At 39.5% G+C, this 27,455-nt stretch overlaps 1 protein-coding gene across 3 annotated transcripts in view; it reads right to left on the reverse strand.

Annotated features, from left to right (window-relative positions):
• The window catches only part of SPECC1L (sperm antigen with calponin homology and coiled-coil domains 1 like), a 140,579-nt gene that overhangs the window by 90,977 nt on the left and 22,147 nt on the right, over positions 1–27,455 (reverse strand). For all 3 annotated transcript variants that reach the window (XM_023241547.2, XM_006938626.5, XM_045041952.1), the window contains 2 exons: positions 16,611–16,800; positions 535–688 (listed from right to left, as the gene is read on the reverse strand). In XM_023241547.2, the coding sequence (XP_023097315.1) occupies positions 535–688; positions 16,611–16,763 (307 nt within the window). In that variant the 5' untranslated portion in view covers positions 16,764–16,800. Of the gene's footprint in view, positions 1–534; positions 689–16,610; positions 16,801–27,455 lie in introns of those variants that run through there.

Genomic DNA, 27,455 nt, shown 5'->3' on the forward strand with positions numbered 1-27,455 from the left:
TCATTTCATGGTTAATGAGTTCAAGCCCTGTGTCGGGCTCTGTGCTGACAGTTCAGAGCCTGGAGCCTGCTTCGGATTCTGTGTCTCCCTCTCTCTCTCTGCCCCTCCCCTACTCATACTCTGTCTCTGTCTCTGTCTCTTGAAAATAAATAAATGTTAAAAAAATTTTTTTTCTAAAGTTGTAAATTTGAGTATTTCTCTATATTTATGATTTGAAGAATGATTATTAATTATTTTAAGTACTGATAATGGCATTGTGATTTTCTTTTTAGAAGAATCCTTATCTTTCAAAGATAATTATATATTTGTGGAAGAAATTAAATGACACCTGGAATTTGCTTCAAAATAACGAGGAGAGGAGGTGGATGTCAAGGAATTCAGACTGGCCATCAGTTGATAAGGGTGATGAGTACATGGGGTTGAAATACAAATACATGTCTGACATTTTCTAATTAGTGGAACCCCTTAAATACCACTGCACTCTGGCTTCAAACAAAAAAGCACTTTAACTCTTATTCTGAATGCCACCTATACCTGTGCTGATCTTGGATTTATTCTCCACAGTGGTCATGGCAGGGACCGATGCTGAAGATGCAGCAGAAGGGCAGGTGCTTTTCTTTCCTTTAACACCATTAGTCACTGTCACCCCTCCAGCCATTCCAGCTAAGAGGTCATCATTGCTCTTGGTCTAGAAGTAACAGAAAAGAAAAACAAATTGACTAGATGAAGCAAGAGTAAATAACATTTTGAGACTAAAGCAAAGTTCTTGGCTTTTATATTAAATTCAAGAGCCTCACAAAGACTTTCTGACAGTTACCAATGCATCATACTGTGCTGCAGAGAGTACTTTACTGGTTTATAAACAATCACACATTTCTTTTAAAAATGCAAAACTCTGGGGCGCCTGGGTGGCTCAGTTGGTTAAGCATCTGACTTTGGCTCAGGACACGATCTCACAGTTCATGAGTTCAAGCCCCACATCAGGTTCTATGCTGATAGCTCAGAGCCTGCAGCCTGCTTCAGATTCTGTGTCTCCCACTTCTCTCTTCCCCTCTCCCGCTCACGTTCCGTCTCTCTCTCTCTAAAAAATAAACATTAAAAAAAGTTTTTTTAATAAAAATAAAAATACAAAAATATGGGGTGCGTGGGCGACCCAGTCAGTTGAGTGTCAACCCTTGATAACAGCTCAGGTTGCGATCCTGGGGGTAAGGAATTTGAGCCCTGTGTCAGGCTCCATGCTAAGCATGGACCCTGCTTGAGATTCTCTCTTTCTCTCCCTCTGCCCCTCTCCCTAAGTGGCATGCTCTCTCAAATAAAAATAAAATAAAATAAAATAAAATTTAATTTAAAAATTATATATGTAATCAAAAACTTTATGGAAGCCAACTGTGTGCCCACATGTGCCACAGTCAGTGGGGGAGTGGAAAAAGTGAAGACATACTCTTTATTACTTTCAGATAGGACATGACTTACGACCAGGGATCATCTGAGCACTATCACATGGGCTCCCAGTAAAGTTCTGTAATACCAAAGAAAATGCCATCCTGCAATTTCTAGAGAGAAAAACCACTGAGAATCCGATATAATATTCATTGCTTTATAGTAAATCATGGATGTAAAGTGATGGAGCCATTACTTGGAAATTTAGTTTTCTTATCTGATCTAATTTTTTAGTAGTCTAATTTAAGCCAAAATTGAAAAGTTTTTTTTAAGCCGAGGTAATATATAAATAAAAAACTAGAGAGTTTATGGTTAGAGTGAGGGTTAGTCAGTCTAAATGATTATACTACTTGAGGAAGACCCTTTGTATTAATTTATTTATATTTTATAAAGACTGAAAAAAATACGAGCTTTTTACAAAGAAAACAGGTGGCCGCAGCAACTTCTAACTCAACATGTCCCCAGAGGCAAGGGAAACAAAAGCAAAAATGTACTGGGACCTCATCAAAATAAAAACCTTCTGCACAGCAAAGGAAACAATCAGCAAAACTAAAAGGCAACCGAAAGAACGGGAGAAGATATTTGCAAACGACATATCAGATAAAGGGTTAGTATCCAAAATCTATAAAGAACTTATCAAACTCAACACCCAAAAAACAGATAATCCAGTGAAGAAATGGGCAAAAGACATGAATAGACACTTCTCCAAGGAAGACATCCAGATGGCCAACCGACACATGAAAAAAGCTCAACATCACTCATCATCAGGGAAATTCAAATCAAAACCGCAATGAGGTACCACCTTACACCTGTCAGAATGGTTAACATTAACAACTCAGGCAACAACAGATGTTGGCGAGGATGCAGAGAAAGAAGATCTCTTTTGCATTGTTGGTGGGAATGCAAGCTGGTGCAGCCACTCTGGAAAACAGTATGGAGGTTCCTCAAAAAATTAAAAATAGAACTACCCTATGACCCAGCAATTGCACTACTAAGTATCCAAGGGACACAGGTATGCTGTTTTGAAGGGACATATGCACCCCAATGTTTACAGCAGCACTATCAACAATAGCCAAAGTATGGAAAGGGCCCAAATGTCCATCGATGGATGAATAAAGAAAATGTGGTATAGGGGCACCTGGGTGGCTCAATCGGTTGAGTGTCCGACTTTGGCTCAGGTCATGATCTCACAGCTTGTGAGTTCGAGCCCCACGTCGGGCTCTGTGCTCAGAGCCTGGAGCCTGCTTCTGCTTCTGTGTCTCCCTCTCTCTCTGCCCCTAACCCACTCGCATTCTGTCTCTGTCTCTCTCAAAAATAAATAAACATTAAAAAAAAAATTTTTTTTTAAAGAAGATGTGGTGTATATATATACAATGGAGTATTAGTCGGCAATCAAAAAGAATGAAATCTTGCCAATTGCAACTATGTGGATGGAACTAGAGGGTATTACGCTAAGCGAAATTAGTCAGAAAGACAAATATCATATGACTTCACTCATATGAGGGCTTTAAGAGACAAAACAAATGAACATAAGGGAAGGGAAATAAAAATAATATAAAAACAGGGAGGGGAACAAAACATAAAGGACTCTTAAATATGGAGAACAACAGAGGGTTACTGGAGGGATTGTGGGAGGGGGGATGGGCTGAATGGGTAAGGGGCATTAAAGAATATACTCCTGGGGCACCTGGGTGGCGCAGTCGGTTAAGCGTCCGACTTCAGCCAGGTCATGATCTCGCGGTCCGTGAGTTCGAGCCCCGCGTCGGGCTCTGGGTTGATGGCTCAGAGCCTGGAGCCTGTTTCCGATTCTGTGTCTCCGTCTCTCTGTGCCCCTCCCCCGTTCATGCTCTGTCTCTCTCTGTCCCAAAAATAAATAAACGTTGAAAAAAAAAAATTTATAAAAAAAAAAAAAAAAAAAAAAAGAATGTACTCCTGAAATCATTGCTGTACTATATGCTAACTAATTTGGATGTAAATTTTAAAAAATAAAACTAAAAATAAAATAAAATAAAATAAAGTAAAAAGAAAACAGACATAAACTATACTTCAATTAAAAAACCAAAATAAGCACTCTGGATAATGAGATTGGGTATAAAATTATTACTTAAAAGAATGAAAAAAATTTTATTTCTAGAAAGAACATAGAGGAGTTAAAAATCTGTGAAAAAAGAAAAACTACCTTTTTTTAAATATAATTTATTGTCAAATCAGCTTACATACAACACACAGTGCTCATCCCATCAAGTGCCCTCTTCAGTGCCCATCACCCATTTTCTCCTCTCACCCACCCCCCCACATCCACCCTCAGTTTGTTCTCTGTATTTAAGAGTCTCTTGTGGTTTGCCTCCTTCCCTCTCTGTTCATAAGTAATTTTTTCCCCTCCCCTTCCCCCATGGTCTTCTGTTAAGTTTCTCAAGATCCACATACGAGTGAAAACATATGATATCTTTCTCTGACTGACTTACTTCACTTAGCACAATACCTTCCAGTTCCATCCACGTTGCTACAAGTGGCCAGATTTCATTCTTTCTCATTGCCAAGTAGCATTCCATTGTGTATATAAACCACATCTTCTTTATCCATTCATCAGTTGGTGGACATTTAGGCTCTTTCCATAATCTGGCTATTGTTGAAAGCACTGCTATAAACATTGGGGTACGTGTGCCCCTATGCATCAGCACTCCTGTATCCCTTGGGTAAATTCCTAGTAGTGCTATTGCTGGGTCATAGGGTAGTTCTATTTTTAATTTTTTGAGGAACCTCCACATTCTTTTCTAGAGCAGCTGCACCAATTTGCATTCCCACCAACAGTGCAAGAAGGTTCCCGTTTCTCCACATCCTCACCAGCACCTATGAAAAACTACTTTTTAATAAAAGAACCAAAAGTTTTGTCCCATGAAGGTGAAAGCACAAGTTAACCAACCGATTTAATATTATTGTCTATCTGGAGCCAAGCTTACTCTTAGATAATCATAATAAATTCATTTCAATAAATCAAAATGGCTCATAAATTATTAATCTCTAAAGTCTCTTCCTGTTCTAAATGTTAGTGGAGTAGATTCTGTTCTCATCATTCAATTATAAAAGTTACAATATAATACCATTAGGTAGGTCAGTCTCACTAAAAAAGAGGCAGAAAAGGATTAATGTTTTAATTTAAATGAATTAAGCTAATTAAGCTTTGGTAATTTAGAGTTGTCACATTATGAAAAATCTGGTTATGTAAGAAGGAAGGAGGATATTGCATTAATCATAAAGGATTGCTCATATTCTTTAAGACTAGTTCCTGTTTATGAAATTGATCATCAACTATGATACAAAAAAAATCTGCAAATTAAGTTCTACTTCCTTCCTGTCAATTTGCCCCTCATCCATTAGTCAGTATATAAACTCAACACACTCTTATGTTTTCAAATCACCTTTTATATTCTGTTAATAAAAGTTAAACTTTCTTTGAGGTATTTTTTTCTTTCTCCATAAGTTAAATATGTTTTCTTTCATAAAAATTACATCTGAAGACAACCCTACACAGTCATGTGAAAAGTGGCTTAATCAACACACTTCTGTTTACTATTTGTCTTTGGTTAATGGCGGATTTCAACATACCTCAGAGAACCAAGTCAAAAATTCTGCAGTTATCACATTAACTATGATGGTAGAGTAATGGCACATGAATAAACCAGTGGAACACAAAAGAATCCCAAAAGAAACTGCTTATATAGATACCTGTTTTATGACCAAAGAAAGAGTACAGGAAAAAAAATGGGTTTTTCAATAAATAGTACTAGGTTAATAGTATATTCACACACACACACACACAAAAAAAAAACCCTACAAAAATGACTAAGCCCTATTTCACACCATATCAAAAATAAGTCCCAAGGTTTTCTATGATTCAAAATCCTGAATGATAAAACAAAGAATTGATAAACCTAAGTCTATAAAAATTAAAATCTTAAAAAAAATTTAATCCTGTGCATGATACACAAATATCATCGTAAGCAAAATTTTAAAAAATGAGAAATGGGGAGAGTATATCTGCAATACCTCACAAATAAACAGCTAATATCCTTAATACAAAAAGAACTCTTAGCAATAAAGGGGTAAAAGACACATGGAAAGGTGACCAAAATGAACTATCACATATAATCAATACATACACAATACAAAAGATATAACCAGTCTAACTCACAATAGGAGAAATGTAAATTAAACAACATTAAGATACCACATCTCACCTAAGAGACTGGCAAAAATGAAGAGTTATGCCACGTTCCTTTGGGAGGGATGCGGGGAAACAGGCACACTCATAGGTTGCTGGTGAGAACACAGCTGGATGTGGCCTTATGAAAGGAACCCAGCAATGTCTAACAGAACTACATATGCATTTACCTTGTGCCCAGCAATCCCACCTCTAGGAATTTCACCTGAAGACATACCTCCAATAATACAAATACATACACATAAGGTTAGTCAATGCAGCATTGTTTTTAACTGCAAAATACTGGAAACACTTTGAATGTCCATACATAGGACACTAGCTGAAAAAATTGTAGTATATCCATACAAAGACACATTAAACAGAATGAGAAAGGCTGCCATAAATTGGTATAAAGAGATTTCTAGAATATATTAGGTGAAAAAAAGAAAATGGGCAGAAGTAGATCTAATTATGGCAACTTTTGGGTAACGAAGGGAAAATAAAAAAATAAATATACATGTATCTGATCATTTGTGCAAAAGGAACACAGGAAGGATAAAAACAAAAACCCAACCAGACTCTTAACCTCCTAGGGACAGGTGGGGACAGAGTAAGAAGGAATCGGGGAGGAGAGGGACACTTTTCACATCTTGTCCTAGTTCTGACATGTAGAACTGAACTGTGGTAGTGTTTCACATGCTGGCAGTAAATTAAAATTAAATAAACAAGGGTTTAAGGTTTCCCCTAAAACGGAACACAATAGGAACAAATAGACTAAACTGCATTTCAAATAAATGACATAGTCACATGGGGTAGGGGGCAGGGGAAGAATCCAAATATCTTCTGAAAACAGTATTTTGACCATAAATCCTCAAACTCTCAAGCTAACCACTAAAAAGTATACATTGTGAACTCTAGCTAGTAGATTTGTTTTTGGCAATGGCATGGGTGAGCAATTCTCTAACTATTGGCTGTATATTCTAGGATTTAGAAAATAAGTAAATATAGATAATGAAAACCAGGTCTCTCACTGTCAAGAGATTGGGATTATGATTACATAAAGTGAAAAGGCTACTCTAAACACTGTATGTATGTCAACTGGATTTGGAAGTAACAGTGTGAACTCATAGGATTTTTTTTTTTTTAATGTTTATTTTTGAGAGAGAGAGAAAAAAAGAGAGAGAGCAGGGGATGGGCAGAGAGGGAGACACAGAAGCAGAAGTGGGCTCCAGGCTCTGAGTTGTCAGCACATTACCTGACTCAGGACTGAAACACATGGACCGCGAGATCATGACCTGAGATGAATTTGGCCACCCAACTGAGCCATCCAGGCGCCCCTCATAGGTTTTCAATATATGGAGAGAAACAGATATGAAAATTGATACAGATGTGTGTGTATGTGTATGTTTCCTCTCTTGTCTACTAAGCAGGCTTAAAAACCATACACTCAAAAGCAAGAGCACACTTCATTTCCAAAGGCTTTAAGTTCCATCCTCTACTAAAAGGAACAAGTTCTCTTTGGAGAAAAGGCTGACTGACTATAGGGCTGGGGCTGGAGAAATAGAAAACTTATCATGTCAGGGATGTCCACTCTCACCGCTGTTGTTTAACATAGTGTTGGAAGTTCTAGCATCAGCAATCAGACAACAAAAGGAAATCAAAGGCATCAAAATTGGCAAAGATGAAGTTAAGCTTTCACTTTTTGCAGATGACATGATATTATACATGGAAAATCCGATAGACTCCACCAGAAGTCTGCTAGAACTGATACATGAATTTAGCAAAGTTGCAGGATACAAAATCAATGTACAGAAATCAGTTGCATTCTTATACACTAATAATGAAGCAACAGAAAGACAAATAAAGAAACTGATCCCATTCACAACTGCACCAAGAAGCATAAAATACCCAGGAATAAATCTAACCAAAGATGTAAAAGATCTGTATGCTGAAAACTATAGAAAGCTTATGAAGGAAATTGAAGAAGATATAAAGAAATGGAAAAACATTCCGTGCTCATGGATTGGAAGAATAAATATTGTCAAAATGTCAATACTACCCAAAGCTATGTACACATTCAATGCAATCCCAATCAAAATTGCATCAGCATTCTTCTCGAAACTAGAACAAGCAATCCTAAAATTCATATGGAACCACAAAAGGCCCCGAATAGCCAAAGTAATTTTGAAGAAGAAGACCAAAACAGGAGGAATCACAATCCCAGACTTTAGCCTCTACTACAAAGTTGTAATCATCAAGACAGCATGGTATTGGCACAAAAACAGACACATAGACCAATGGAATAGAATAGAAACCCCAGAACTTGACCCACAAACGTAAGGCCAACTAATCTTTGACAAAGCAGGAAAGAACATCCAATAGAAAAAAGACAGTCTCTTTAACAAATGGTGCTGGGAGAACTGGACAGCAACATGCAGAAGATTGAAACTAGACCACTTTCTCACACCATTCACAAAAATAAACTCAAAATGGATGAAGGACCTGAATGTGAGACAGGAAACCATCCAAACCCTAGAGGAGAAAGCAGGAAAAGACCTCTCTGACCTCAACCGTAGCAATTTCTTACTTGACACATCCCCAAAGGCAAGGGAATTAAAAGCAAAAATGAACTATTGGGACCTTATGACGATAAAAAGCTTCTGCACAGCAAAGGAAACAATCAACAAAACCAGAAGGCAACCAACGGAATGGGAAAAGATATTTGCAAATGACATATCGGACAAAGGGCTAGTATCCAAAATCTATAAAGAGCTCACCAAACTCCACACCCAAAAAACAAATAACCCAGTGAAGAAATGGGCAGAAAACATGAATAGACACTTCTCTAAAGAAGACATCCGGATGGCAAACAGGCACATGAAAAGATGCTCAACATCGTTCCTCATCAGGGAAATACAAATCAAAACCACACTCAGATATCACCTCACGCCAGTCAGAGTGGCCAAAATGAACAAATCAAGAGACTATAGATGCTGGCGAGGATGTGGAGAAACGGGAACCCTCTTGCACTGTTGGTGGGAATGCAAATTGGTGCAGCCACTCTGGAAAACAATGTGGAGGTTCCTCAGAAAATTAAAAATAGACCTACCCTATGACCCAGCAATAGCACTGCTAGGAATTTACCCAAGGGATACAGGAGAACTGATGCATAGGGGCACTTGTACCCCAATGTTTATAGCAGCACTCTCAACAATAGCCAAATTATGGAAAGAGCCTAAATGTCCACCAACTGATGAATGGATAAAGAAATTGTGGTTTATATACACAATGGAGTACTACGTGGCAATGAGAAAGAATGAAATATGGCCCTTTGTAGCAACATGGATGGAACTGGAGAGTGTGATGCTAAGTGAAATAAGCCATACAGAGAAAGACAGATACCATATGGTTTCACTCTTATGTGGATCCTGAGGAACTTAACAGAAACCCATGGGGGAGGGGAAGGAAAAAAAAAAACAAGGGGGTTAGAGTGGAAGAGAGCCAAAGCATAAGAGACTCTTAAAAACTAAGAACAAACTGAGGGTTAATGGGGGGTGGGAAGGAGGCGAGGGTGGGTGATGGGTATTGAGGAGGGCACCTTTTGGAATGAGCACTGGGTGTTGTATGGAAACCAATCTGACAATAAACTTCATATATTGAAGAAAAAAAAAAAGAAAACTTACGTCAGAAATTAAGAGGCTGTTCAAAAAAGAACAGGAACATGTCAAAAGAACATAGGAGCCAGCTTGAAGGGGACAATCTGAGCATCAAAATAAATCATGCTAACCATTGACAGCCCACTGAATAAACAGTCCATTATTCCACACTAATATGCAACTACTAAATGTAGAAAGAATGATGGAATTGAAAAACTACCACTTGGCAAAAATCATACTAATAACAGATTCTGGAAAGAATTACCAAAAATTGCTAGTTAGGGTGTGAAAGTTTGATGACAAAGAGGATATTTATAAACTCTCCCAAGTGTTTTTGATAAGATACTTTATTAATTAACAAAAGGAAACATGGTAACCTGATAGTGGAAAAAACCAGACACCACCCTAATCAAATTAAGTTAATATCACCAGGAATGGAACAGATTGACAGCATGTACTTCTGGAAATGCTATGCCAAGGACATGTGGCTTCTGTAGGACTTCTGCCAAAAGTGCATATCCTCAACCTAATCACAAAGAGACATGAGAAACCTAAATTTGGAAGATAGTCTACCAAATAAACTGGCCTACATTCTTCTGCAATGTCAAGGTCATAAAAGACAAAAACTGAGGAACTATTCTAGATTTAAGAAGAATTTGGAGAGAATGACAACTAACTGTAATTCACTGCCCTAGACTGAAAGCTGGACCAGAAAAAAAATGTCTTTTTTGCTAAAATGGACATTGGCACAATTGGTGAAATTTAATTAAAGTCTATAGATGAGATACTAGCATTTTATCAATGTTCACTTCCAGATCTAGTAACTATACTCTGGTTACAAGAGAGAATATCCTTGTTTTCTGGGAAATCCACACTGAAATATCCAGCAGTAAAGAAGCATTATCTCTACAATTTACACTTTCAAGTTCAAGAAAAAATTATATATGTATGTAGTACACGTGTAAAGGGAAAATGACCAGCCATGATAAGAGGTTAACATGTAGGGGGGTGCCTGGGTGGCTCAGTAGTTAAGCATCTGACTCTCAATTTTGGCTCAGGTCACGATCCCACAGTTTGTGAGTTCAAGTCCCACACAGGGCTCTGTGCTGAAGGCGCAGAGCCTACTTGGGATTCTCTCTTTCCCTCTCTCTCTACCCCTCTCCTGCTCCTGTGCACACATGTGCATAGTCTCTCTCCCTCTCAAAATAAATTAAAAAAAAAAATAATAATAATAATAATACTCTTGAAAAAATACAGGAGACTCTCTTCCTGACCTTGGGATGACGAAACATTCCATAAACACACACACATACACACCACACATCCCTAACTATAAAGAAAAAATTAACAAACTGGACTATATTAAAATTAAGAACTTCCATTTATCAAAAGATAGCATTAAAGAAAGAGAAAGAAAAGGCACAGAGTGGGAGGACATATGTGCAAGACATATAAATGACAAAGGACTCACATCTAGAATAGCCAAAGAACTATAAATCAGTACAAAAAAGACACACTACACCACTTCATACCCATTTCAGTGGTTACTATTAAAGAAAAAAAAAGTGTGGTGAGGACATGGGAAAATTAAAACACTTGTTGGGAAGAGAATTCCTTGATGGGAATGTAAAATGGTAGAGCTGCTGTGGAAAACAGTATGGAGGCTCCTCAAAAAATTAAAAATAGAATTATCATATGACCCAGAAATTCCACTTCTGAATATATCCCCAAAAAACTGAAAGCAGGGCCTCTAAGAGATATTTTCTCACACAATTTCACAGCTATTATTTACAACAGCCAAAAGTCCACACAGAAACAACCAAAGTGTCCATTGATTGGAGAATGGATAAACAAAATGTGGTATATACATACAGTAGAATACTATTAAACCTTTAAAAAGGAAATTCTGATACATGCTACCATGTGGATGAACTCTGAGAACATTATGCTAAGTGAAATCAGCCAGTGGCAAAAAGACAAATATGATTCCACTCATATGAAGTACTTACACAGTCGGATTCAAAGAGACAGAAGGTAGTTGCCAGAGGCTGGGGAGGGGGAATGGGGAGTTGTTGATTAATGGAGACAGAGTTTCAGTTTTGCAAGATGAAAAAGTTCTGGAGATGGATGGTGGGAACAGTTGCTCAATGTGAATGTACTTAATAGTACTGAACCGTACACTTAAAAACGGTTAAGACGGTAAATGTGTTTTACTACAAAAAAAAAAAAAAAAAAAAAAGTTAAAAAAGAGAGATAACATAGTAAAAAAAATGGGCAAGTGATTTTAAGAAGCACTTCACAAATAAGATAGCTAACTGTCCACTAAACACATAAAAGTAAGATACAAAAATGTGCTTAATCCCACTGATAATAATGCAAATGCAAACTGAAGCCACTTCGGAATCCCTCTACATACACCTGAATGGTTAAAATGGAAAGTGACTTAAGTGCAGGTGAGAATGTGGAGCCACCAGCAGTGTAAAATGGGAAATGATCTGGCCCTATATCCAAGAAAGCTGAACACTATGCACCCTATGACCTCATAGTTTCACTCCTAGTTACAGAGCCAACAGAAATGGTTGTACATGTGGACTAAAAGACATGAATAAGAATGTTCCTGGGGCACCTGGGTGGCTCAGTCAATTAGGTGTCTGACTTCGGCTCAAGTGATGATCTCACGGTTCATGAGTTTGGGCCCCGAATCAAGCTCTGTGCTGACAGCTCAGAGCCTGGAGCCTGCTTTGGATTCTGTGTCTCTCTCTCTCTTTGCCCTCCCCCCGCTCACACTCTGTCCCTCTTGCTCAAAAATAAACATTAAAAAAAATTTTTTTTAAATGTTCCTAACAATACTGTTCTTAGTAGCCACAAAAGGGAAACTCCAGATGTCCATCAACAACAGAACAGATGAGTAACATAGTCATTCCATGGATTAGTAATCTGCAATGAAGACGGAACTGCTGTTATAAGATAACAATATCGATAAGCAAAGTGATGGTAACACTGAGTTAAGGAAATCATACAGACATAGAAAAGAACAGAGTGTACAATTATACCTATGTAAAGATAAAAAATTAGCAAAATTCGGACACCTGGTTGGCATAGTTGGTAGAGCATGCAACTCTTGATCTCAGGGTTCTAAATTCGAGCCCCATGTTGGGTGTAGAGATTACTTAAAAATAAAAATCTTAAAAAACATTAGCAAAATTAACCTCTGGAGCTAGACGTTAGGATGGTAGTTACTTCTAGAAAGGGCAGAAATTAAGAGGGGACATGTGGGGAGCCACTGTGATATAAGTGTGCTCTGTTCCTTGACCTAGTGGTGGCTGCAGAGTATATTCGCTTTGTGGTGATTCACTACACTGAACACAAGTGCTTTTGTGTTCTGGGTGTATACTTCATCAAAAAACTAAAAACAGGGATGCCTGGCTGGCTCAGTCAGAAGAGCATGCAACACTTGATCTCAGGTGGGGTTGTGAGCTTGAGCCCTATGTTGGGTGTAGAGATTACTAAAAAAATAAAGAAAGAAAAGAAACTTAAAAAATTAAAAACAAAAAACAACTCTGTACTCACCAACTTCCTTTTACATGAAGCTACTGCAGGCTGATATTTTTCCCTATTTCAATTTTTGTTAACACAATTCTGCAAATGCATGTGCATTTCCACATGTAAACTCTACCCTCCCCCACCATTAACAACAGGCCAAAAAATAAAATTGATGGAGGGAAGAGATTTTTAGCCTACTTTTTAATAACAGATACAAAAATATCATTTGGTAAAAAACTTCTAGATACAGGCACACCTGGCTGGTTCAATTGGTAGAACATCCAACTCTTGATCTCAGGGTCATAAATTCAAGCCTCATGTTGGGTATAGAGTTTACTTAATAATAAAAAAAAAAAGAATAAAAAAATTTTTCATTTTTTTAACATTTATTTATTTTTGAGAGACAGAGAGAGACAAAGCATGAGCCAGGGAGGGGCAGAGAGAGGGGGAAACCCAGAATCCAAAGCAGGCTCCAGGCTCTGAGCTGTCAGCACAGAGCCTGATGTGGGGCTCGAACTCACAAACTGTGAACTGAGCTGAAGTTGGATGCTTAACCGACTGAGCCACTCAGGTGCACCAATGAAAAATTTTTTTAAAAAGAATGTTTTAAAAAAACCCTTCCAGATACAAATAATGAAACAATACAACTAATGTATACATGCTTCTCAAGGTAAAGTCCACGTTTCATGGTCTGCATCACCAACTCAAAATTTAAGTTTAGTTTTTAAATTTTGCCTTTCAAGTTTCAGAGGTGGATTGTTCAATCACACGGTTAACTAATTTTTATACCGAAAAGGTATATGATCACAAATAATCATAATCATCACAGTCATCAATTATTTAGACAGATTCTAACTGAAGTAACTACAATTTACTACTTATCTATTAACCTTTAGAAAAATGTATTCTTGGGACAATAAAAAAGTATATTACTTCTACTACAAGGATTAACCATGAACACCTGAGCAGTGTGTGAAACCTGGAAAGTGCAGGCACATAAGAGACCAAATCATCCTCTTCGCTCACTGTGACAAAGAATTAGTCATACAAAGGCTCCAAACCAGACGTCATAGCTACTCACAAGAATGGGAATAATTTTCTCAAAACTAGAACAGTGGGTGGCTCAGTCGGTTAAGCATCTGATTTTGGCGTAGGTCATGATCTCATAGGTTCATGAGTTCGAGCCCTGCGTGGGGCTCTGTGCTGACAGCTCGGAGCCTGGAGCCTGCTTCAGATTCTGTCTCTCCCTCTCTCTCTGCCCCTCCCCCATGCACTCTCTGTCTCTCAAAAAATAATAATAATAATTAATTAATTTAAAAACCTAGGAACAGCAGTAGTGTTGTATTTTATATTTACAAAAGTTCCAATCAGCAGTGAGGTGCTCTGGTCAAAAAAGGTCCTTTCTCCTCCACCTTAACTAAATCTAGCCCCAAACAATATTTGAAATGAGAGGTAAAGAAACATCCCCATGCCCTGCCACTATAAGAAAAGTGTTGAACACTGTGCAGTGACAGAGACACATATGTGGGTGCCCACATGAGTGGGTGAGTATGTGTACATGGTGTCTACATGATCAAAAGCCAACAGCTTCATTCATCTGGTTAATCATCAATGCTCCAACCCAGTTACAGGAATTCAAGTTGTGGAAAGTGTCCAAATGCCAGTAGAGACGCACAGTGAAGTATGAAAAATTAGGAAAATAAAATAACACTTAATTTTGTGGGGTCTCCAAACCCTTTTGATCTGAAATTTTCAATTTTTCTGTTCATTTTCACTATTTCTTTCTTTCCTTCTGTGTCTTCTTCAATTTCTATTCAGTGACATTTTTCTTCTCCTTTCTTAAGTAAAAGCAATTGCTTCAGTCTGGATAAAGTGTTCCCAAACAGTTTCACCTCTTCTGAGACCCTTCCCACTCCACACACCCCCTACTTAAAAGAGCCAACAAAGGAGAGCCACAGCTATGGACAGCTGGCATGTGCTGGCACAGAGCAGGAATACAGTTGTTTTTGCTTTACAATAAAAAAGTACTCACTGTTCAAAACCAAACTACCATCAACTCCAGATACAGACCTCAGAAGATCTGACATGCCTCTTCAGGGCACACTCCATAGTGAACCTTCAAAAACTCTGTTTGCCACTGATGGGGAGGCAACAGAAGGAAAGCAGAACATATCCAATGCCAATGTTTCAACCTGTTCTTCCAGTCACGTAAATAACAGGTCACCCAGTCACAAAGACACTCTGCTCTGAAGACAACCCTAGCAACTAAGTAACCTGTTAGGTCAGAAAACGCCAGCTATCTTACACAAAAGAGTGACAGCACTGCCACCAAGGAAGCAATTCAGGATGCTGATTCAGACTAACGGAAGTAGGGCAAAGGTCTATTCCTGGTAGCCATAGGATGACACCCAGCAGCTCATCAAAGCTGTAGCAAGGAAGAAATCTGGGGGCAGGTGGAGTATGTCTGGGTTTAGTTTTGACAACCCTGGAATAGAAAAACCAGCATTCCCAGCTAGATCTTTCAATACATATAAGGAATTCCCTCATCTGCTGTTCCCATGAGATGCTTAAAATAATTAAGCCACAATCTATCAAAGCCCTGCCTGGACAAAAGGCTTTTAAACAGATCATGTTTCAAGCAGTGCTTGGTTTCTCCCTATCAGACTAGCAGAAACCCTCTCCAGGTTTTCTCCATAGAGTCAAAGTTTCTACTCAAAACACAAAATTCCCAGGACAAACAAGCAAAGAACAAATAAGTAGATTCTGCACGAAGAAAGACTAGAAGACTGTGTGGATCTCTGCAGTGGATCTAAGATTTGACCAGCAGAAAAATGGTCTGGAGTCATCTTGTCCCTTGGATGGTCCAAATCAACCCAGACACTGAGAACACCCAAAGAAGACTATTATTTTCAGAAATCAGTCCTGAGCTGGTAAAAATTTCTAGAGGTAATCAATAAAAATGCTACCACCTGTCATTACAAAGCACTTGCCATGTGCCAGATTCTGTGCTAACCACTTCCATACATTCCTTCTTTCATCCTGACTATGATGACGCTGTGAAGCACATGCATACAAAAAGCCTGGGTCCGTCTGCTATTGAAGCCCATAGCCACTATCCTGTACCAACAAGAACTAAACCACCCTCAAAAAGAATGTAAGAAAAACGAGTTATGCTCTAACTAAATAAATATTACCCAATTTTAATGGGATTAATACAGGATTAGCTGTCAGAAAAAGAGTAACAGTTTACGGTGTGCAAGGGAGTAAGACTGGAAATAAAAAATCCTATCTAGGGGTTCCAGGAATGTTATTGCTGGTCATCCTTTAAGACCTGACACACATGCTCTTTTCATAAAACCTTCTTGGGCTGGAAACAATGTTTTCCTGAAATGCTTACACCACTTTCCTGCTCTCCCAGGTATCTGAATTTTTTGCGTGAATTTTAGTTATGTTTGTATATGACAACCTCCACCTGTTACACCACAAGTTCCTTGAAGGCAGACTCTACCTCCAGCTCACACCAGCACAAGAGCCTTGCACAAGGCAAGTGCTCAGTGATTTGTTTCACAATAAGCCTACTATCTGGTTTCATTCATAAAGTCAGACCAAACACACCAAGTATACCACACTGTGAACTCTTCAAAGGCTGTGTGTTCCCAGAGGTTCGCAGAAGGCAAACCCTAAATAATGTTTATTTAATAAATCAAACATTTTAAGATTCACTCCTCCTAAAATCCATCACATATTCAAACACTGCCACATTTTAATACCTTTGACAATGATGCTGTTGTTCCAGGTTTTACGAGTTTGCCTCCTGTAGATGCTGAAGAGCTGTTTTCAGGTTTAGTTTTTTCTACTGTTTGTGTTTTGCTTATCCCAGACACTTTAGGCACTGAGCCGACACTCCTGCTTGCCTTCTTCATTCTGGGCTGCCTCTTTGTGATGCATTTACAAGCAAATCTGTGAAAAGAAATGGCATTATACTGAGAACACAACTGGAAGAAAACTCTGTAGAAATTTGTTTCTGAAAAATTTTATTATAAATAAATAAATAAAAAGATAAATAAAACTGTTTGAAAGCTCGATGTTGATGCAGAAAAGAAAAAGCTGAAAAGGTCTTAGACTTAATCAGAATGCACCCCATGTTTAAGGCTTCCTCCTTGAATATTACTAGCTTGAAACTATTTTGTGCATTTCAGTTCAGTCATTAAAAAGAATATCCTAGGGGCGCCTGGGTGGCGCAGTCGGTTAAGCGTCCGACTTCGGCCAGGTCACGATCTCGCGGTCCGTGAGTTCGAGCCCCGCGTCAGGCTCTGGGCTGATGGCTCAGAGCCTGGAGCCTGTTTCCGATTCTGTGTCTCCCTCTCTCTCTGCCCCTCCCCCGTTCATGCTCTGTCTCTCTCTGTCCCAAAAATAAATAAACGTTGAAAAAAAAAAAAAAAAAAAGAATATCCTAGATCTCTAATGGAACTGGCTAAATACAACACAGCATACATTATCTTTGGCATTTAATGAAGCAATAATCAACCTGCCATTTGAGAATTAGAGAACCTGCCATTTGAGAATTTTACATGTATTTGAGGGTGATCGTATTTTCCAAATTATTCAGCATAGTCTTAATTTCAAATACTTGCTGTGATAGCCTCATAGAAGCCAGGAGAACTTCCCAGAAACTCCAACATTCAGTATCTAAATATATTTCTCAGCTTCTCTCTTTTATCCAGAGGTAGCATCAAAATTCCTTATTGGCGGGGGGAGTACAGGGGGTACCTGGGTGGCTCAGTCAGTTAAGCATCTGACTTCAGCTCAGGTCATGATCTCGAGGTTCATGGGTTTGGGCCCTGTGTCAGGCTCTGTGCTGATAGCTTAGAGCCTGGAGTCTGCTTTGGATACTGTCTCCCTCTCTCTCTCTTTGCCCCTCCCCCACTTGTGTGCACTCTCTCTCTCTCTCTCAAAAATAAATAAACATTTAAAAAATTCTTTATCGTAACATAAACCTTGAGGCACCTGAGTGGCTCAAGTGGTTAAGCACCAGGTCACAATCTCATGGTTTGTAAGTTTGAGCCCTCTTCACTGACAGTGCAGTGCCTGCTTGGGATTCTCTCTCCCTCTCTGCCCCTCTCCCACTTGTGCACTCTCTCTCAAAATAAATAAATAAACTTAAAAAAAAAAAAACCTTTGGGAAAAAAAAGAATATAAATCTCAATTTTTTGGTTCAGAAAACAAGGGCATCTATATTACCTGTAAGGAATGTGGCAAGTCGACCACCTAAGTGGCTCATACCTGATTTCACAGCTTAGAGGACTTAGAATAACACTGGCAGCACACAAAACTGCACCCAGATAAACCTTTAAATATATTTTTATTAACTAAGCTAGAAAAGCAATCCCTACAGTAAAGCATGTTTGGAAAGATGCCATGGACCAGGCTGGGTAGAGCAATACAATTCACAAAATGAAAGCCTACTTGAATGTAAGAAAGTTTGTGTATGGTGACTCTGAGACACTATAATCAGCACAAAAAGAGGCTATTCTATTCTATGAAGATTTCTACACCCTAATAAAAATAAACTTACAGAAGAACCTTTGGAAAAGAAAAGGCTCTTTCCAATAGCCTTAATGAATACTTTACCTAGACTGAGCTCGAACACTGCAGATTTATCTTGCCTTGACATAATACAAACCGTACCAACTGGTTTGGTGGCAGGAGCAGTGAGACAGGGTGAAGGGGGCTCTGCTCCACCCTCAACATGATAAGGCCTTTGAGAAAAAGGCACTGTTATTAACAGCAACCAAAACACAGCGACACCTCAGAGACTCTGCTGCCTACCCTTCCTCCAACTTCCTGGTTATTCGTTATAGAAAATATTGTATACAGTAATGATCAAATTATCCACCTTTTTTTCTTAACGGTTTAGCTTTCTACTTTCTATTCCATTTGAGTAATCTGCCCAGTGGAAGTACTCCCTACAGTTCAGCTCCACCATCTATTTCCTACACCTTCCCAGAGGATACTGAAACTGACCAAGACAGATTCAAGTAGCTTCCCCCTGCCAACCAGCAAGGAATGACACTGGGTCCATCACTAACTCAAAGTACTGTGGAAAACAATCAAGTCCCCAAGAGGCTTTCCTTCAACTTTTCACTTTCCCTTGTTTACCTGTTTGGGTTTTTTGTTTTTTGTTTTTTGTTTTTTTTTTGTTGTTGTTGTTTTTCTGTTTTGGGGTGGGGGGTAGAGAGACAGAGACAGCATGAGTGGGGTGGGGGCAGAGGGAGAGGGACAGAGAGAATCCTAAGAAGGCTCCATGCTGCCAGCACAGGGCCCAATGCAGGGCTCAAACCCACAAAGCCAGGAGATCCTGACCTGAGCCAAAACTAAGAGCCAGACACTTAACCGACTGAGCCACCCATACGCCCCTTACCTGCTCTTTTCTAAGTCTCATATCTTGCATATGGCTCCCTGGAGTTTTGTTCTTTTCTTCTCCAAATTCCATGCCTGCACCCCTTTTCTACACCACTCAGACCCTCTGCCATTCTCTGCCTACTTGTCCAACTCCTGCCAAATTAACTTTTCCTAGACAGGCAGCACCCAACAGAACCTACTGCAATAATGAAAATGTTCTATGTGTATTTGTGCTGTCCAACATAGTAACCACTGGCCACTTGTGGCTACTGAGCACTTGAAATGTGGCTAGTGTGACTGAGGAACTTAATTTTAAGTTTGATTTTAACCAATTTAAACTTAAAGGTACGTGGTAGCTACCAAAATGGACAATGTAACAGACTGTCCCTTTCCTGCTGCTATCACCTAAAACCTAATGAATTACCACTTTTGACCCACTAGGACGGCTATAATCAAAAAGATAGATGGTAACAAATGTTGGAAAGAATGTACAGTAATTAAAACCTTCACATGCAGCATAAAATGATGCAGCTGCTTTGGAAAAGAGTCTAGCAGTTCCATTTCAAATGGTTAAACACAGAGTTACCATACAATCCAGCAATTCTATTCCTGGGTTTATACCCAAGAGAAATAAAAACATTTGTCCACACACAAACTTACATACAAATGTCCATAGAAAGATTATTCATAATAGCCACAAACTGGAAACAACCCAAACAACCTCAAAAAATTCTCCCAAATTAAACTATAATAAGAGCATTTAGATTACTTTTCATTATCAGCATGTATTTGTTACTGGATACATATTACTATCACTTAGTTCTATTTACATGCTTTCTAACATACAAAATAACTTTTTGTTTCAATTCCAAATGTCTATCAATTGGTGAAAGATAAAGCAAATATGGCATACCTATTAAATGGAGTATTATTTCGGCATAAAAAAGAAATGAACTACCACTACCAGGGTACCTGGGTGGCTCAGGCAGCTGAGCATTTGACTATTGGTTTCAGCTCAGGTCATGTCGTCATGGTTCCTGGGTTCGAGCCCTGCATCAGGCTCCATGTTATCAGCAGAGCCTGCTTGGGATTTTCTCTCTCTGCACCTCCTCCACTCATTCTCCCTTTCCCTCTCTCTCTCAAAAATAAATAAATAAAACTTTAAAAAAAATGAACTACCAACAGAAAGTATAACATGGATGAACCCTGAAATCATTATACCAGGTGAAAGAAACCAGACACAAAGAATCACGTATATATGATTCCATTTATACAAACTGTCCAGAATAGGCAAATTCATAGAGACAGAAAGTAGATAAGAGGTTATCAGAGGCTAGGGTAGCGGAAATGGATACTGACTGCTAATGGACACAAGGCTTATTTTGGGGGACGAAACATTCTAGACATTCAGTTTTTAAATGGGGGAATTGTACGGAAATATGAATTATATCTCAATAAAGCTGTTACAAAAACAAAACAAACCCTGGGGCTCCTGGCTAGCTCAGAGAAGAGCATGAGACTCTTGATGTTAGGGTTCTGAGTTTGAGTCCCACATTGGGTATAGAGATTACTTAAAAATAAAATCTTAAAAAAAATTAAAAACCTAATAAAAATCAAACAAGGACTTCTAGAAAGTAAATCCCAACACTGTAAAATACCCAATAAGATAAAGAAAAGGACTACAGTCTTGCAAACATCTGAGATGAGGCAAGCAGCACAGCCAAAAGCTTTAAAAGATGCTGAGATACATAACTGGTCCAGGCGCCTGGCAGCTTGAGATCTTAGGAGAACTTAGACCAGTGGTTCTCACCCACATTGGACCCAAAGCTCCCTTTCTATAATAAATATGTAAATACCCTCTACTACTGAGTGAAATCCAAAGCTAACCTATTTATTATATACATACAGATGCTTTCTAAAGATATACGTGGCAACTACAACTTTTTAAAAAATGTTTTATTATTTATTTGTGTGTGTGTGTGTGTGTGTGTGTGTGTGTGTGAGAGAGAGAGAGAGAGAGAGAGAGAGAGAGAGAGAGAGAGAGAGAGAGAGAGAAAGCATGAGTGAGGGAGGGGCGGAGAGAGAGAGAGAGACAGAATCTGAAGCAGGCTCCAGGCTCTGAGCTATCAGCACAGAGCCTGACACGGGGCTCGAACCCACCAACTGTGAGATCATGACCTGAGCCGAAGTCGGACGCTTAACCAACTGAGCCACCCAGACGCTCCTAAAACTTTTATAAAAATAAAAAATAGAAGTATTCCGTAATAAAATAAATGTGAATTTCAATATGTGAATGTTCAAGCAATACTATGCTAGGAACAAAACAGTCAGAAATCCACACCTCTAAGTTAAATCACTGAATCTGACAACTGCAAATAGTCTTGACTTGGGCCTGTGGCGGTACTACAACTGAGATACCACGCCATCTATCATGCATACTATCAATAATATGATTTTTGGGGCACCTGGGTGGCTTAATCGGTTGAGTATCTGACTTCGGCTCAGGTCATGATCTCAGGGTTCGTAGGTTTGAGTCCTGCATCTGTGCTGACAGCTCAGAGCCTGGAGCCTACTTCTGATTCTGTGTCTCCCTCTCTCTCTCCCCTCCCCCACTTGTGTTCTGTCTCTCTTTCTCTAATAAACAAACATTAAAATAATGATAATAATAATAATAATAATAATAAAGTGATTTTCTAAGAGGATGAACCACATTTAGTGTGATAGTCAATTTTATATGCCAACTGACTACACCACAGAGTGCATAAACTTTTGGTCAAATTATCCTGGGTGTAAGGATGTTTCTGAAAGAAATTAACATTTAAATTTAGTTTCCTGACTCCTTGAGTTGGGATGTTGGTCTTTTCCTGTCTTTGGACTCCAACTTGAAAAACTGGATCTTCTTGGCTCTCAAGCCCACCAACTTTCAGACTAGAATTTACACCATCAGCTCTCTTGGTTCTCAGGCCTTCAGACTTGGACCAGAACTTACACTGTTGGCTCTCCTGGGTCTCCAGCTTGCTGACTGCAGATCCTGATACTTCTCAGCTCCATGATCATGTGAGCCAACTCCTTGTAATAAATCTATTTTGGGGGAGCACCTGGGGTGGCTCAGTTGGTTGAGCATCCGACTTCAGCTCAGGCCATGTCATGATTTCACGGTTTATGTGTTTGAGTCCCACATCAGGCTCGCTGCTGTTAGCACAGAGCAGGCTTCCAATCTTCTGTCCCCCTCTCAAACTGCCTCTCTCTCTCAAAAATCAATAAAACATTAAAAAAAAAACTTAAAAAGAAAATCTGTGTGTGTGTCTGTGTGTGTGTGTGTGTGTGTGTGTAGATCTTACTGGTTCTGTTCCTCTGGAGAACCCTGAATAATAAACTTGGTAAAGCTGAGAACAAAACAATTTCTCCTCAATGTCTACAGTAACTGCATTCCTGGAAAATTCCAGGAAGTGTAGTTCCAAAACTACACTTAAAAAATGCCTTCTTTGTGTAAAATGGAATTAGATTCTAGGCTCAGTCATAAGCATTTTTTTTCTATCTATGTAAATTATTCAGCAAGATATTCCAAAGTTGTGGCAGATCACAGGAAAAGTTTGGTTCTATGGAATGGACACTTCATTGAGTCTAGAATTCCATGGCCCCTACCTACTAAATTTCAACAGCAACCACCAACCATTGAGACAACCAAAAAAGCTTCCATGATTTTCTAAAACAACCCCTATCTAAGGACAAAAGTCTTCAAAAACAGATTATAATTCATCAGTAGACCTTGGCCCCTACCTGGTTAAGAAGGGGGAATCACTACCCTCCCTAGAGAGCCTCTGGAGTCCCCTGAGCATAGGAGAGATTACAGAATGGAGGGAAAGGACCAGCACAGTTCACAGCACTTCAAGTGCCTGGAAGTTTAAAAAAGGGGTGGTGTGGTGTATGTAAGTGTAACTACTATCCCTTCCCCAATTCTGTTCAGGGCCATCATGTCAGCACCCACCTCTGATCCAGAGAAGTCAAGGTTCAGGGGGACTAAAAAGCAGCCCTCCTCACGGTAGTAACAGTATGGATCCTGTCTCTCTATATATACTAAGAATAATCTCAAACTACAATAAATCCATGAAGTATGTTAGATATCTTTCTCAAACAATATTTCTTAAAAACATCAAAATTGACGCACTGCTCCCAAAATAGGGAAAGGCACTGAAGGCCTTGAGTCGTGCCCTTCCGCCACCCCCCTCCCCGCCCAGCAAAGGGGCAGGCATCATGTCCCAGCTGTGCAGTACCCAATACAGCTCACTGAATCTTCAAAAGAGCCCACACAGGGCTTGACAGAGGCTCAGAGAGTGTAACTCTCCCTGGGTCAACTATTCTTAAGTGGTGGTAGTCTGAATCCAAACCCCACACCCTGCCCACCACCCCATATGGTCCCCAGTGCAACCATACCCAAAAACTTCATCAGGAATGTGTGGTGTTTTTTTTTTTTTTTAACATTTATTCATTTTTGAGAGACAAAGACAGAGTGCAAAGTGGGGTGTGGCAGAGAGAGAGGGAGACACAGAATCCTAAACAGGCTCTAGGCTCTGAGCTGTGAGCACAGACCCAGGGCTCGAACCCATGAACTGAGAGATCATGACCTGAGCCGAAGTTGGACGCTTAACCGACTGAACCACCCAGGCACTCCAGGAATGTGCAGTTTTGATCTGAACAAATATTTCATAAGATATGAACAAAATGTTACAACACTAAAACTACACTGCTCAATCTGTGCCTTCTAAATTTATCTACTTGTCCTATGGGTCAGTGTTGGTATTCCTGACCACATTTTTTTTTTCATTTTGAAGGTACTGTCATGTTATTTAATATAAAATCTATAGATTTTTTAGAGCAGAAAATGTATCACCAGTTCTAAATCAGTATATATTAAGTTACAGCTATAAAAGTAAAATTCTTAGCTGCTATTTTTTCATTTAAAATAATTATTTGTTAGGCATGGGCAGAGACACAGCTGCCCTCATTTTTTCAGAAATAACCCTGCATTTAGAGGGCTGCAATCTGGGTGGCCAGAACTCTCACCAGGATGTCCTAGCCCAAGTATGGGCTCCCCAGAACAGGATTTACGGCTCCAGGAGCCCTGCCTAAACCTAATTACACACGCACAGCCATACAGGAAGCTTGAGCTTCCTTTACATCTACAAGATCACATAATTAAAACCTACTGAGGAAAACAAATAAAGCACCATCTCTTACCTGCCAGATATGGTAGATAAAATAGTACTTAAAAATCAAACCACAGGGGCACCTGTCTGGCTCAGTCAGTGGAGCATTTGACTCTCGGTCTCAGGGTCGTGAGTTCGAGCCCCAATTTGGGTACAGAGATTACTTAAAAAAAAAAAATCAAACCACAGACTCCTAAAAATGGAAAAATATCTTGGAGACCATTTATAGGAAATCCTGCATGAAGCATCACTGACAAAAAATCTGCTAGGTACAAGCATCTACTGTTGGAGGAGACTGACTACTAAAAGTTATGAAGCAAGTCATTGTTTACTCAACATTCAGTGAATACTTACTTTGTGCCATGGGAAATGCCAATTCTCTAGGACACTAGTCAGACAAGGCATAAATAAATGGACACATAAAGATAATTAAGACAAAAATACCCACTTTCAAGGAGCTCACAGTTTAGTGGAAGAAACAAGATACATAAATAGTGAAGACCCTATCCTTCATAAATTTTACCAAAAAAACAAGGTAAGTATATATACAAGGCAGTCCTCGGTTCTGCCTCTGGGGAACCAGTGTGAGGCACACACCTCCCAGAGGTGTGAGAAAGCTTGGGCTCACTTGAAGGACTCTTAAGAACTGGGTGTGGCTAGAATACCAAAATATCAAAATGAGGACTGGTGGGGAAGGGCCCAGTGGACCAAACCCTGGCCTTCATCTGACACAGGAGGGCAAACCGCAAATAGATTGTCAGTGCAACCCTAAGTCAGATTTGTTATTTCCTAAAGACAAACCTGGCACTGTTGTGGAGGAGGGACTGAGGGGCATAACACCATGGCAGGGCTTAGGCAAGAGAAAACCTGATCAGCATCTCTAACTCACTTCCTCTGACCTGGCTCCAAGCTCTCTACTCAAAACAAAAGTACACTGTCACCCCACAGCTCTCCCAGGATCTGAAGACCACCACAGCACTTCTCTATGCCTGCCTTTCTCCCACATCACTCCCATGAATTTTCAGCCACTCCTTCAGATTCGGCACCATCTGTGTCTGTCCGCAACGTGGTACATGGGCCCCTCGGAACTGGGCACAGATTACACGGATCTGGTCTGGCAAACAGAGATCCTCTTAACTTACAGGAAAAAAACCTGCTTTTCTAGGAGCTACCAGAGGCACATACTGAGTTCATGGCTACCTAATTAATACTCACATTTCTTTTTCACACATACAGACACTAAACTGTTTTTCTTTTTTGCCCTCCCCCCAACATTTCATTATGAAAAATTTCAAACACACGGAAATGTTGAAGAAAGTATAAACACCTCACTTTTCTCCTTTTCATAGCTGTGTAATTTATATTCTGAAAAATTTTCATTTGGTCCAATTCAGCTCAAGGCTGAACAGGGTATCTTAAAATTCTTTTTTTTTTTTTTTTAACATTTATTTATTTTTGAGAGAGAGAGAGAGAGAGAAAGAGACAGAGCTCGAGAGAAGAAGGGCCAGAGAGAGAGGGAGACACAGAATCTGAAGCAGGCTCCAGGCTCCGAGCTGTCAGCACAGAGCCCGACGGGGGGCTCGAACTCACAAACCGCGAGATCATGACCTGAGCCGAAGTCAGACTCTTAACCGACTGAGCCACCCAGGCGCCCCGGATACCTTAAAATTCTGACTCTGACTTGAAACTCACAACTCTCCCTCCAACAAGTGCATTCTTCAACCTAAGTCACACGACCACTCAGGATCCTTATCTACAATACAAAGAGGCTGGATTCTAGGATCTCAAAGGTACCTTCCAACTCCAAAAAACCTCTAACTTAGTAAAATTCACAGTACTGATGACAATGTTACATAAGACAGGGTAATGACAAAGATCCCTCCGGGTCTCAAAACAGTAGCAGAATAGTGAATTAAAATCAGGAGAGATGGGTGCCACTGTTTCCTCTTCTAGAAGAGGAGCTGATAAAACCTAACTATGGAGTTCTTCTACAAAATAACATGTATAGATGAAGGAAAAGAACAAAAATCCTGACATATTTATTCCAGGAGAATTTACTTTGCCAGCACTCGAAGGTCAGAAAAACAGTGCAACAATCCCAAGGTCAGGGATGGCACTTAATCTCAGGGATTCAGAAACCCCATCCTCCCAGGGCACCTGGTGGCTCAGTCAGTTAAGCATCCAACTCTTGATTTTGCTCAGGTCATGAGATTGAGCCCCATCAGGATCCATGCTAAGTGTGGAGCCTGCTTAAGATTCTCTCTTTTTCTCTCTCTCTCTTTAGTTCTCTGCCCCTCCACCCTTCTTAAAATAAATGAATAAACATTAAAAAAAAAAAACTCCACCCTCCCCAACCACCCACCTATGAAGAGCACACCAATCAAGTTTCAGAAATCATGCCAAAAGAACCTTGAAAATTTATCTTAACTGTCATGATATTACATCAAGAAGGATCCACCCTACTGGAGAACACAGACTGTCTTGGTAACTACCAGAGAGCTGAGGCCCATCCCTCACTGAGAAGCACCTTCAGCCCTGGCAGAGTGAGGGAAAGGAACCCTTGATGGCACCTACGGGGTCATCCCCTAACTACCTCTTACAGTCACACCTCGATCTTGATACTGTCACTAATTTTTCCTTTGAACTCCTACTATTCACCTCCAATTAGAACCTTTTTTTTTCCTGTTATGCAAAATGTATTGCTATTTAAAACTATTTAAATTTAATTATTATTTAATTGATATTTTCAAATCTACTGTGCTCTTTTAAAACAACCAGTGATCCCAGAGACTGCTCTACCTTGCATGAACGAACCTGTATCCCTGGGCAAATTACTCCACCTCTCTGAAATCTCAGTTTCCTCATATGTAAAATGGGCTGCTAATGCTACCTACCTTATAAGGATTTTGAGAGAATTCAATGAAGTAATGAACCTAAAGTGCTTAGCAGGGTTGACAGCCCACAGTAAAGATGGATAAATGTGGACTATCATAACGTAAAAGAATA

This window comes from Felis catus, chromosome D3 (assembly GCF_018350175.1).
Source record: "Felis catus isolate Fca126 chromosome D3, F.catus_Fca126_mat1.0, whole genome shotgun sequence".
Taxonomy (NCBI): domain Eukaryota; kingdom Metazoa; phylum Chordata; class Mammalia; order Carnivora; family Felidae; genus Felis; species Felis catus.